Source organism: Solanum lycopersicum, chromosome 2, assembly GCF_036512215.1.
Source record: "Solanum lycopersicum chromosome 2, SLM_r2.1".
NCBI classification, from domain to species: Eukaryota; Viridiplantae; Streptophyta; class Magnoliopsida; order Solanales; family Solanaceae; genus Solanum; species Solanum lycopersicum.
In genome coordinates, this window is record NC_090801.1 from 58063652 (window position 1) to 58077681 (window position 14030).

General features: G+C 28.4%; 1 protein-coding gene across 4 annotated transcripts; it reads right to left on the minus strand.

Moving 5' to 3' along the window:
* Positions 1 to 1945: 1945 nt before the first annotated feature.
* Positions 1946 to 6841, minus strand: LOC101251841 (N-(5'-phosphoribosyl)anthranilate isomerase 1, chloroplastic). Of its 4 annotated transcripts, none has more exons than XM_026029371.2 (6): positions 4395 to 6781; positions 4124 to 4212; positions 3853 to 3909; positions 2888 to 3258; positions 2645 to 2808; positions 1946 to 2384 (listed from the first exon to the last, which is right to left on the minus strand). In XM_026029371.2, the coding sequence occupies exons 3-6, from the start codon at positions 3899 to 3901 to the stop codon at positions 2159 to 2161; spliced, it is 810 nt and encodes a 269-aa protein (XP_025885156.1). In that variant the 5' UTR covers positions 3902 to 3909; positions 4124 to 4212; positions 4395 to 6781; the 3' UTR covers positions 1946 to 2158. The 4 variants fall into 4 exon arrangements, with proteins under 4 accessions (XP_025885156.1, XP_069149725.1, XP_004233058.1 ...); XM_069293624.1 differs by having other exon boundaries at positions 4124 to 4217; positions 4395 to 4458; XM_004233010.4 differs by lacking the exon at positions 4124 to 4212 and having other exon boundaries at positions 6405 to 6841.
* Between the last annotated feature and the right edge of the window lie 7189 nt (positions 6842 to 14030).

The following is a 14030-nucleotide window of genomic DNA, read 5'->3' on the forward strand; positions in this document are numbered from 1 at the left end:
TTTGTCAAATAATGACAAATTGTATGGACAAACATTATTTGCCAAATTTTTTCCAAACGCCAAACGGGCCCTTAGACTTTTCTCTTCTTCTTTTTTCTTTTTGTCAAATTTTTAGGTCCTATTTTTTTCTTATAAAATTAGAACATCTTTAATTATAATAATAAAATTTTACTTTTTTATCTTTTAAAATTAAAATTAAAACGTTTTATAAACGTCAAATATATATTTTCAAATGATTCCTAATAGGTTAATTCAACCCTTTTATTACTTTTTGGGATAAACACTATCTTCGTTATTGATCAATTAATTCAAGTATACCCTACAACCCCAAAAGTATGTTTTCTTAAAAAGGGTCAACTTTACCTTTAAATTATTTGAATGCTCTTTTCTCCAACTTTTAATCAAAATCAAGGAAAAAATAGGTCATAAATGATTATATGTATTTCATTGTTAGACAAAAATAAATTTTATATAATTTATTAGCAAATACAATAATTTATAGTACACACTTGACTGATTAATTTGTTTTAAAAAGAAGAAGAAGAATTAAAAGTTGGGAAGGTTAAATACACCTCATTAAACCATTTTAAAAGTTCATATATACCCTTAACTAATTGAAAGAAAAAAAGTCTAATATATCTGTGTGTGGCTTCCACCATTACTGTAAGGGCAATATTTTAAAACTTTGATATTCATGAGTAGATCTGAGATTAAAAAAAATAATATTAAAAATATGGTAACAACAAAATATTATTTAACGAAAATAATCTTATTTATAGAGTTGAAATTTCAAGTTTCTATTTTTAAAAACAAAAGATACATTTACTATTTTTTTATTGTAACTTTTGATAATAGGTGAATTGTAAGGTATATTGCTTGCTTTGAATTACAAAGATGAAAGTTAGAGTTTAAAATTTATGCGCGAAGGAATTTTAATTTTTAACAAATTAAACATATTAAATAAAATTTTCAAATAAATATAATATTCATATTTAAACTTAAAGTTCCTGAATGCCTGATTGTCAATCTATTATCATATGTTATTATCAATTTCAATTGTCATAATCTCACGCAGCCAAAGCCCACGCTTTCTTTTTCTCTTTATTTTGGGTCGTTTTCAGTTTACTTTCTTATTTATTGTAATGAATTATTGCTCTGTCATAATCTGTCCTAAAAAAATAATAGTTCCCTTTCTATTTTTAATTATATGAATTAGTTTGAATAAACGAAAAGTAAGAAAGAAAGATATTTAAAATTTTTGGTTAAAAATAAATAATAAATCTTAATTATAAATTATGTTATTAAAATAAAATAAATTTTTAAAAATTAAATTGTTATTAAAAATATAAATATATCATTTTTTAAAGACGAATTAAAAAATAATCCAATACTACTTCTACTTGGTAAGTATCACGTGACACTCCCACTTGATATTTTATTCTCAACTACCAAATCAATCACTAAGCAAATATTAATAAAATTCTGATGATTAACGATTCTTCAAAAATCGTAAACATGAACACGTGGAAGTTATTCAACTAATTCAAGTATCAAATGAGACAAACGTCATCTTATTATTAAAAGATATAATAAAGTGAATGAAATCAACGCACTCAAGAAAAAAAAGTTTAAGGGATATTATTCTAAGTTTGATGAACCTCAAATATGTGATTATCAAGTTTGAATCTCAACCTCCATGCCCTCCTATCTACTAAACCTCTATCATAATTCTCGAGTCTCGACCTCCATGCCTTCCTATCTAGGATCATATCCACAATGAACTAAAAATCTATTATATTATGTTTAATCACTTCTCTCCAATTCTTCCTCAATCTACCTCTCCTCAAACTTATTACTGTCAATCTCTTGTAACTCCTCATTGGAGCATCCACGCTCCTCTATACGTGCCCAAAATCAAGACGTGACCGTGACTTTACTAGTTATCTGACATGACAAAATACTTTGATTCCATTACACAAGGAATGTATGTAATGTTACTTGATTTTCAAATACAAACTTGATGCATCTCTCATGGAGATATAAGTCCTGGCTTTGCACTAATCAGCTGAGCAATTACAGGAGGATCAGCAAGCACTAATATTGCAGTTGATTTAACAATTTGCATGCACTAGGGAATTTGCCATTATTCAGTATTTAACTAAAGGCGTAAAGATTTCACTTCATTCATGAATGATACTATCCGGGACTCATCCTTTTCGATGCCATCCTGTCCACATATGCCACTACTGACATCCACTCCATTGGGTTTAAGAGCAGAAAGAGCTTCACAAACATTCTCCGGGTTAATTCCTCCAGCCAAGAGCCATCCATGTTTGCTTCTAATTGATGGTAGCTTAAACTGAGCCCAATTGAACCCTTTGCCACTGCAGAAGTATGTCAGCACAGTTTAGTGGTTTGATTCCCATCTCGTTAGATTCAGTTGCTCGGTCATGCTAAAGTTGGAAAAAAGAGAGGTTTTGGTACGAATTAATCCATAAAAGGGGTTTAATCATTCTAATAAAATGGAATCACATCTTTGTTAATTAGCTCCATATGGGATGGGATTAAGCGTAGTCAAAAGAGAGTGCATGATTACATACACACTCATGGCAACGGCAGGTTTATACATAAGGAAGAACTGTACCTGCCACCTTTGGCACTGTCCACTAGAATCCAATCAACCAGAGAAGACTCCTCATCTGAAACAGAGTTAATAAGGCCTCCTTCTTCATTAACATGAAGAACATATACTAAACGTTTCTCTCCGACTAAAACTGGAAAAGCATCTCGAGATCCATTTCCATGAAGCTGCTCAATTTGAATGTGTTGTGGATTTGAGTATTGAAAACAAGAAATTCATAATGGTGATAGATAGACAGTTTCTCACCTGCACTAATTCAAGGTCTGCTGCATCAGAGGCCCTTAGTATTGTGTCAGCATTATCATCTACAAACACACCAACTGGCTGAGCTCCATATTCCCGCGCAACCTTCGAGATTTCCTTTGCAGTGGAAAGTGAAACTGAACGTTTTGAGTTAGGCCATATGATCATACCAATAAAATTGGCTCCCGCTTCTGCTGCAAGAGCAGCATCTCTAGCTGATGTAATCCCACACATTTTGACCAAACTCCTACTTTCTCTTTGCTCTGTTTGAGCCGAGACATGTGCTGACTGATTTAATGTGCACATAAATCTGTTCCTGGAGGAAGTCCTCAGTCGTGCTCTATTTGTAGTGTATACTTTTACATCGAACAAACCTGTAAAAAAGAAGCTTCAGCAAAAGAATGATGTATCATTTCTATCATATTGCACTTCAACCAGAAATCTGTAACAGTTCTAAAAGAATCTTAAGGAAAAATTATAATTAGTTACTTTCAAACACCTATCAACAGCAAATTTGCATCTTTCCACATATTGGTAATAAGAAATAGAATAAGAGAAGGTCAAAAAGGAAAACTTTTCTCAGTAAGATTAAAAAAGCTCAAGAAAAAATGAAATAGTGGAAAAAGCAAGCAATCAAAAACCAAGGCTTAACTCGAGAATAAATGCTGTAAGCTTCCTATCCAAGTCCTGGTTTGCTTCTCTCTTTTGCTTGTGTGAAAAAAAGTTAAAAAGGACAAACAGAGTAAGTAATAGTTGTGGTGATTTCTCCTTGGTCTTCACATCACATGCTTTCTTAAGTGAATTCAAGGTCCTACAATTTCCTACTTATCATGTTCTGAAATTACAGATTATTTCTAAAACAAGGTTTACTCTTTTTTTTCTTGTTTTCAAAAAAAAAATTCCGTTTAAGATGGGAGTAATATAAGTGCAAAGAATGTCCATTTAATCCAAACCAAACTTTCACTTACCTTGATTTCTGGGAATGCCTATTACTCTTGGTTGAAGCTGAGTTGCCATGATGAACACTGAAAAACACAGAACTATGGCTAAGACAAAATAAACAGTTACATTAACTGACACAATGTTATGTGCTCTATGCCACTCAGACAAATTATTAAATAAGAAGGGCCATAGAAATTGACATAAGTAGATTTTTTTTGAGAACATTAAACAAATTTTAGCTGCTAATAATAGCTCTTAGGAAAAGTAATATCATAATGGCACGTCCACGGGCCTTACGCTTGTTCCTTTGTTTCTATAGATTTAGGAAGAGCTCTCAGGGTTATGGATGATATGCACTTTGTAGAGATCCAATGCTCTTTTGCACACTGCACTGAGGAACAACCCACATCTCTTAAAATCTAAAATCGACCATTAGTATCGGGATAAGATGACACTTGTATAATATGATAGTTAGAAGTTGTCTATTGCTTCTCATACGCTGACACACTCCTGGAGGTCAGCCCTATTAGAAAGTGTATTTTTAAAGAAGCATGAAGAGAAATTTAACCTGAGAGCATCATTTCTTTCTAATTCTGTTCTATCACTGTAGTGGTATGCAAGAGAGGAGAGAGCCCTCCTGGTACTCATCAAATGAAGGAACTGGTCAAACAGAGGAATTGCTAACACATTCTAATAACTTAATCATACTTTACTAGTTATTCAACAAAGAAACCCTTTAAAACTAACTCTAGCAATAAACATATTAGCAACTAAAATCCAAAACAATGCAAAGCGACATAGATCATAATAACGTTGAAATCCGGAGCATTTCACCACATGATTAAATTCTAGAATAAGTATAAAATAAATAGAAACAAAGGATATCTTATGTTTGTTCAGAATCTAAGGGGTCGTTTGGTTTGGGATTTGGAAGAGCTAATACCCACAGATAAAACTGATCGGCATGAGCTTATAAAACGTTTGGTTGGGATTTGAGGATAATTAAATTCAATGTACAAAATAGCATTAATTGATAGACCATTTGGCTGCTCCTTTTTGTTTTCCTCACAAATAATACCTGCATAAGTTATGCAGGAATTTACATATTATTTCATGCTGGATAGAATGTGAAATAAGAATGTGGATATCAGAATTACAACGCTTCAGTCCCAAACAAGTTGGGCACGGATGATAGTAATGGATTAGAAATGCTAAAATGACAAAATTAACCCTCACAATACTAAAATTGAAGTAATTTAAAAAAAAATATTTAAAATTATACATTTTATAATAATATGTAATTTAGCAAACCAAACATCATAATCCCTGCATTATGCAGTCATTGCATTACTAATCCCTAGATTACTAATATAGGCATAACTTGTTTGTAAATCAACGAACAGTTTAAAGGAATTGGATGGAGGACTAGAGGTACGAGGCCAATTATAAGCCTAGATGGGTTTCTTCTCTTTGAGTAATTTATAATGCATATCAAGTAGGCAAGTTTGATCATATTTGGGTGTTTGTAGAGTTCAATCCCTCTAGAAGTAAGCCTATCAACCTCGAACAATAGTGACAGGTCATAGTACTTATGGAAGAAATGGATTCCAATTGTGGCATGACTGGTTGACGCAGTTGTACTATTACTTGTTTAAGGAGGGATTGGATACTATGTAATCCAAAAGAGAAAATAATAGTGCGCAGATACTTGTCACAGCAATTGACAATGTAAAGTTCAGAAATTTTTTCAAGATAACATTTTCTTCATGGAGATACTAATTGACTCTTTGTAAAAGACTGATTTTCAGGAAAAGCAAGGATAAAGCGAGAGCTACAGAACAAAGAGTTAATTTTGAACACTTCAAATCCAAAGGCAAGGAATTTGCAAAAAACTTACAAGTAGATCGAAATGAATTGATGAAATGCTAGAGTAGAGCTGAAGTTCCAAGAAATAGAATAGTCAGGTATGCAATCTTTTCAGGGTTATCAATTCAGAAGATATTGCTGCATTCCTAGAATTGATTTGTCAAATTTCTTATGTCTAAGGTTGGAAGGAAATGTCTACAAGAACTTCTGATATTCTTATTCGAAAAAATGTGCAACCGTCACTTACAAAATGCACATAGTATCATTAGCCAAATGTACCTAGTACAAGATAGACAAGTTGTTTTGCTCCATTTGTAAATTAGATACCTGCATTTCCCTTTTGATTTCTGCCTCAAGTTCGGCATAGACATAAACTTCAGATAACTAGATGAGGCAACATTAATTGTGAACTCAAGAGGAAACAACAACTATTCTTTGTAAAGACTCGTGGGCATTTTATTTAGATTTCAATTCATTTTCTAAAACTACATGGAATCTCATCTACTTTATGAACTAAACCTCAATAGTCCAACTTCTCTTCAACAGCACAGGATAGTTCTTTGTAAATTTATTTCCAGTTTGAGAATGAACTAAAATACAGCATGCTTGTTGTCGACAATGATACATCAATGTTTACCCAAAACAATACATTAAGCATAGAACAGTAGCAATATATCATTCCAAAGTAAAGGCGAAGTTTGAAAGAATGGACCTTTGATAGCCAATTTCAATATATTCAACTCTGCGTCGAGTCAAAGCAGGACAACCTAAAAAAAATCTCAAACGAAGTTCAAATATCGAGCCGGAGTTACAAACGGAAACCCGATAATACGCGAACCACAAGGAGATGGGACCGATTGTAGTTGTACAGATTTTCACCGGTAATGGAGATGGAGACGGAGACGGAGACGGAGAACGGAGTACGGTGTTGCTGACTGACGGTGAGAGCCACCGTATTCAGACCCTTCGATAGCTAATTTGTGATTGGAATAATTTAAATCAAATGTTAAAAAAAAATTTATCATATGAAGTTTCAACAATTAATTTTGTGATTCTCTTGGGTTCACGCTTAATTAGAAGTTAGAAGTCATGATTTTATTTTTTAATTGTAAATAAATAAACTCATTTGTCTGTACGCTTTGAACACGCAAAACGAGTTTCTTCTACCGAACGAATTACAGAAATACTACATTTTGTTTCACTTATTTTTATTATTTTTATATTAATTTTAAAAATAATTTTTTTATTTTTAATATATCTAAATTACATATCAATATATCTGAATCAATATTAGATATATTTAAGCTATATATTATGAATTCAAACAGGTTTTTAATGTATCCAAGTTATATATTACTTCCTCTATTTAAAATTATTTATTATATTACGTTTATCGAAAGTCAATTTAACTAATTTTTAAAGGTAAATTAGATTATATTAATTCAATATTTTAAACAAAAAAAATTAGATATTCTAAAACTATATAAAAATACTATAAATTATAATTATTTGCTATTAATATAATTAAAAAATATATCTTAAAATGTTAGTCAAAGGATTTTATAGTTTAACTATAAAAATAGAAACCATGACAAACGATATTGGACGGAGGAAATAATGTATCCAAGCCAATAATTAATATATCTGAGCTACATATTGTGTATCCGAGCTGGTTTTTAATTTATCCAAACTACATAATAATGTACTCAAGCTACATATTAATATATACGAGCTTCATTGTGTTCGATTTTTTTAAAGTTTTAAGAAATTAATGCAATTAAAAACTTATTAGGGATGGATTATAATTTCATATTAAAATTACGTGATTTATGTAATTTACGCTAAAATATACAATATTTTTTTAATAATATTTATCTATTCAAGTATTCACACAAAAGTTCAAAATTATTAATATAAGATTATTGCAAAAGAATCACAAAATCAGACTTTGATCTATGCTTCAAAAGTATTGATTTGACTCACAATCTAGCAAGATATTTACATTTTCTAACATTTTTCTTATATATTTTTTTTATAATTTATGTAAGCAACATATTTTTGAAAGAACATTATTTTGTTAAAACTAATTTTATATATCAAAATAATTTTTGATTAAATAGGTGAAATAAGTTACAAGGATGAATTTTTTTTTAAAAAACTACGTAAAAATAATCCAAATATGCCCTTGTACTAAATAATTTGGTCTAAAAATTTATTACTTAAAAGGGGTCAAAAATATCTTTTATCCTAATAAATAATTAGTATATTTTCCTTTTTGAATATATTATATTCATAATAAATTAAACATATTACTATTACAGAATCAAATTCTTATTTCTTTATGTTAACGTTTTCATAACTAAATAAGTATAATCTTTTCCCCTTCAAACTTATTTCAACATTATAACTAATTAATTAACTTCATTTACTTTTTTAATTCATAATATAGATAATATATAAAATTAAAGTAGAATAAGTATTTTCTATAGTTAATTAAATAATTATTAGATTATTTTTAATTTAGAAAAGGAACATTATTTTAGACTCATTAATTAACATTAATTTTTAATTATATCTTAGACATTTTTAATTTTTACACGTAAAAAGGATAGAGAAACAGAGACGCCCACTATTTACTATTCCCTATATTCCTATTTTGTTATCACTTTAGAAGTGACACACATATTAAGACACCAATAAGTATCATATATTAATTATAATTTTATCCTATAGTACAATTTACAATCTCAAAATAAATTCACTCAAGATAACTTTGAAGAAAGTTCATAAATTTATTTAGAGTACTTATGACAACGTTTCACTTTTAACCACTTCTTTGAATTAAATTGGAGGGAAACAAAATACTTACACTTTCACAGTTTTTTGTAACATTTAAAAATTTTACCAAATGTATTTTGTAATTCTGGATTATCAAATATCTCTCCTTCTACGGGAAATTTGTTCAAATCAATTTTTCCTGCTGCGATATGCTTAATTTTTCCCTTTGAATCTTCAAAATCTTCATATTTCCTTTTTAAATATTTGACTTCAATAACTTTTGAATTTTTTCAAATATAATAAATATATTTTTTGATTTCAAAAAGTGTGTATTATAATATAGTAATATTTAAAATTTTCTAACATTAAATAAAAATATATTAAAATTTTAATTTTATACTTTTTGATTTGTTAAAATAAATAAATAAATAAAAATATATATAAAAAATAAGAAATAGATAAATAGAAATAGAGAGAATGTTTACTATTGTGTAATTTTCTAACACGATAGACATCAATTTTAAAGAGTCATGAAGATTGATGTTAAATTGTGTCACGTAGCCACCAGATCTATCTTTTTGCCACGATTTTTCCAGCTTTGATAACACACTGCCATATATATGTTGTCACTTGTTGACTTCTTGGAGTGAAAAGTCATAAAATTTGTCTCCTACGTGAGAAACATTGTAAATTTATGTAAAATACATTATTCCATTATTGCTTCTAATTATGACAATTTTATTTCTTTAATACAAGAAAATTAGACTAACTTCATGATCATGAATTAAGGAATTCAAAGGAGGAAGAACACAATAACCTTTATTTTAGTTCAAATCGGAATTCAAAGGAGGAAGAACACAATGACCTTCGTTTTAGTTTAAATCGTAATAGTTTATTCATATCTCAATTAATTTAATAGTTATTATTTTATAATTTTTATTTTAATAATATATTATACAATTTATTTACTAAAAGTAACACAAATTCTTCTAGCAACAATAAGTTACTCTATTTGTCAAGACTAATTAATTTAATATTTATTATTTTTTATTTTAATAATGTATTATACAATTTTATTTGCTAGAAGTAACACAAATTCTTCTAGCAACATTAAGTAATTCTATTAGTCAAGATTAAAGAGAGATCGAAAATATAATATTGATATTCATTGTGTGTGGATAATGACTAATTAAAACACCAATATTCAATTTCAATACTCCTAAATAAAAGCTAGGAAGACTGAATGATTAATACTTTAAAAAAAAAAAAAACTAACAAGTAATTTCTTTTTCGTTCAAGTCCAAGGAAGAAACTTGATCATTAGTATCCATATTTTCAGCAACCCAAGCCAAAGATCTAAGGTTCCATCTCAAAATATTGTCAGTCACCTCACATGTATCATCTCTACAACTAATTTCAGGTATATCCACAACATATGAGTGAATAACCACTGTTTTATAATAATTACCAATTATATCATGATCTTCTTCTACTTTATCCTCATGCAAAGTCATAATAGATTTGAAGTTCGAGAAACTGTGATCACCATCAACAACACTAAACACACTTACATGCATATCATCATCGAGAATATCCAATCTTTCTATGCTTCTTTTACCAGGAAATCCAGAAACTAAATTCACTTCTCTTATACTACCAACACCACCTTCACCAGAGATTAGTGTGCAGCTACTAATAAAATTTTTGTAACATTGTGGTTTGTCAAATTTTCTCACTAAAGACCATACTAAAGGAAGTGGTGCATCGATGACTTTGACTAAAAATGAAGAACATTGCTTTGGTGAGAGTTCATGAGTGTGATGAAGTTTGATCATTTCTTCTAAAGCTTTTGAGTTTTTTGGTTGATTTGTAAATAACATGATTGGACGTATGCATTTGGGGTTTGAGTAAATGTCTATTTGATCCATACTATGGTTCAAGTGGTGTTATATTGTTTTGTTTTTATAGAGAGTTACGTTCGGGGGTGGTGGTTGAAATAACATTTTTCGAGGGTTCTAAAATAGAAGTATGTATCGCGAAAGTTCGAGAAGGAGGCGGTTTTGGTTCTGTGATGAGGATTTAGTCCAACAAGAAAAAAATAGACGTAATATAATATAATGTCTTAGGTCACATTTAGGGTCGACTTGCTAGTTTTCAAGTTGCCTAATTTGTTGCAGAAATTCTGCACTAAAGTTACAACCATCCTTGGATGCTTCTTAGAGGTTTCTCGTTGCACTTTTTGACTATTTAAATTTATTTTTAATCGTTATCTCAATTTTTCATTTTATTTAACATTTTTTTATATAATAAATAATTATATCTTATAAAAAAGATATAACACATAAATATTTTTTTCGTTTGATTTTATTTTTATATTCATGTGCTCTAATTTTAGGTATGAATTTTATATGATATAGTTTGCATACAATTTAAATATGTATATTTATTTAATTTCAAACAATTTTAAATGTCTATGCGCGCCAGAACTAAAGGGTATAATAGTAAACTCAAATTAATGTTAAAGGGCATATAGTACTACGCCTGAACACAATATCAATCTTATTATCACTAAAGAAAATTTCATTTTAATTTATTAAGACTTCCAATAAAATGATTCATATTCATTTAAATATCTAAGTTTCGTCTTAAAACTACATATCATGTGGAGTTAATTAATTTCTCATAAAATGTGATAAAAGAAGTAATATGTATATTTTATTAGTATTATTTTTATGTGATTTATACGTGTAATCTCCAAAACCTGCCACGTACTCAACTAAAGTTGTTGAATATCAACTTTTCAAAATCTAAGCACTGTCATTTGTCTCATTTTTTAACTGGCTAATAATTGAGCTATATTTTAAAAAAGCTAAGATCTAACTGTCTCGTAACAGACTTAAGAGATTAGATTGTGATGTCAATATCTTTTATTCACATATTTTGAAACTGTAATCACCGAGTAACATTTAAGAAAATTCTTTTTAAGTTAAGTAATAGTTTGGTTCATGTATTATTAATTGAACAACATACTAATATTTAACCTTAATGTACACTAACAAAAAAGTTTTTTCTCATTTAAATATGTATTGAAATCGTATTATTATGATTTCACGTTGAGTAGAATCTCATTCGAAAAAAAATATCCTTTATTATAATTTTTTAATATTAATGCTTGAACTGAACCCTCCCATTAAATTAACTACAACCTTATCAGTTACCCCACATTTTTTAATTCCATGGACCCGAAATTTTCCAAAAGGTAAATCTGGAAACTCAAAAATATATGGTATTACGGAACACACGCAGCCGTTTGTTTCTCTTTCTCATGATAAAAGAACATAATATAATAATAATATGAAGAAAGAATTCGCTGTCCTTTTAAGTAGATGACGTAGGAACAAAATTCTGTATATTTTTTACAAAATTGTACTACTGTTTTTTTTAAAAAACAAATAAATAAAAACGAAGAAGTGAACATTGCAATCTACCTTTTTACTAATTCATCACAAATTTGTGTTAGGTTCTAAATTTAAAAGTTTAAAATGAAAATTATGCCATAATTATTATATAAAAAATAATCATTAAATATTTGATTTATATCAATAAAAATTTTAAGATTCTTTATAAATGTATATATTTATTATCACTAAAAATTATTATCACAGTGAGTCTAACTTTTTCTTTTATTAAAATAAAAAAAGAAAAGGAAAAAAGATGTGCGGCACGATCACGTTGTACCTCCAATGCATTACACTGACTAATAAATACAGCAAGCTACTTGACAACTAAGAAAGGAAAAACATATAAAAATAAGGATGTTAAATAAAGATGAGTTAGAATTAAATTTAAACAGATTTAAAAAATTTGAGCTAAATAAATTCATTAAAATCATTATTGAATTGAATTGAGCTAAAAAGTTGCTTATAACTCAAACAGCTTAATATTTATTTTAATATTAGTTAATTTATTTATTTTATGTGTAATTATTCTAATATTTTTAAAAATGTTTTTCTTTATTACAATATACATTACGTGGCAAATGAAAAAATTATTTTTTAAAAAGATAGTTTGGCAAAATAATTCATAAAAATCAATTTGAGCTGCGTAGATACTAGCTCAATTTTCAATGAATTAGACTAATAATCCAGTTTTCAATGAATTAGACTAATAAAAACCAGTCAAAACTGTTATATTTTTATAATTTGATGTTTGACAATTGACACCACAGCATATACATATGAACAAGATTGGATACGTCATATTCTGAATGACTATGCCTTTGATTTTTAGTTAGATGTATAAAAATGAATAGTTAATCATAAAATTTTAAATACATTTTATATATATATTCTGTGGATGGTAAATTAATAGAATTCAATAATATACGTCATTTATTTAGTAAATAACTTGCTAAGCGTTGGTAATTTGGACCCAAGCAAGATGATAACTTTGTAAAACTATTAGCATCTCGATGTTTTCCATTGTAACTTTTTAACGAAAGTTTTTTGATTTGTAAATTTTTATACGGCGTTAGCGTTTTTATGTGTAATTATTAAAGTTTTATATATTTATTGTCGAATTTTGAAATAAGGGCAACTTTCACATATAACAAATAAAAAATTCATGTTATAACAAAGTTTGCATGTTTGTGCTCCATAACAAATAAAGAAACTTTATAATTCGTTATACATATACAGTTGAAGCAAATTATATAAAACGAAGTGTATACAACAAGAAAGAGAAAGACACTTAGGCAGAGAACTGTATAAAAACGAAGTGTATAAAACGAATTGTATCATTATAAGTGTATATAACGATTATATACAATTTGAATTTGTATAAAATGAGAAAGAGAAGACAAAAGAGATTTGACAAGGAATATACAATTGAATCAAATTGTATAAACGAGAAAGAGAGAAATTAGATACAATTTGAAAATTGTATAAAACGAGAAAGAGAGAAAGACAAAGAAACCGGTCAGGAGAGTATTTTTATTGTATAATTATAAGTGTATATGACGAAAATGTATGTACTTGCATGTGTATATACAATTTTCTCACGCTTTATACAAACAGAAACGCAATTTATACGTTTCGCTTCTGTTTGTATAAGTGAGAAAGGCGAGGGTGGCGAGCGAGATCTGGGAGAGTGGCGAACGAGATCTGGAAGAGGGTAGAGAGGGGAACAAAAATATATGTATTTATACAATTTTCTCTGGTTTATATAATTATAAACAGTTTTTATACAGTTGTGTTTGTATAAAAAGTGAAGAAGCGAGCGAGAGATTGGAGGAGAGTGGCAAACGAGATATTTGAGAGAGTAGCGAGCGAGATATTTGAGAGAGAGGCGCCTGAATATTTTTTACAAACGTTTGCTATGGAGTACAATTAAATCAAACCTTAGCTACTTCATTTATTTTAGATTATTAATTTACTATTATATACAATTTTCCCTTGAAATAATAAATACATTAAAATAATATATATATATATATATATATATATATATATATATATATATATATATGAATATAGATATAGATCACTTTTAATACCCACTT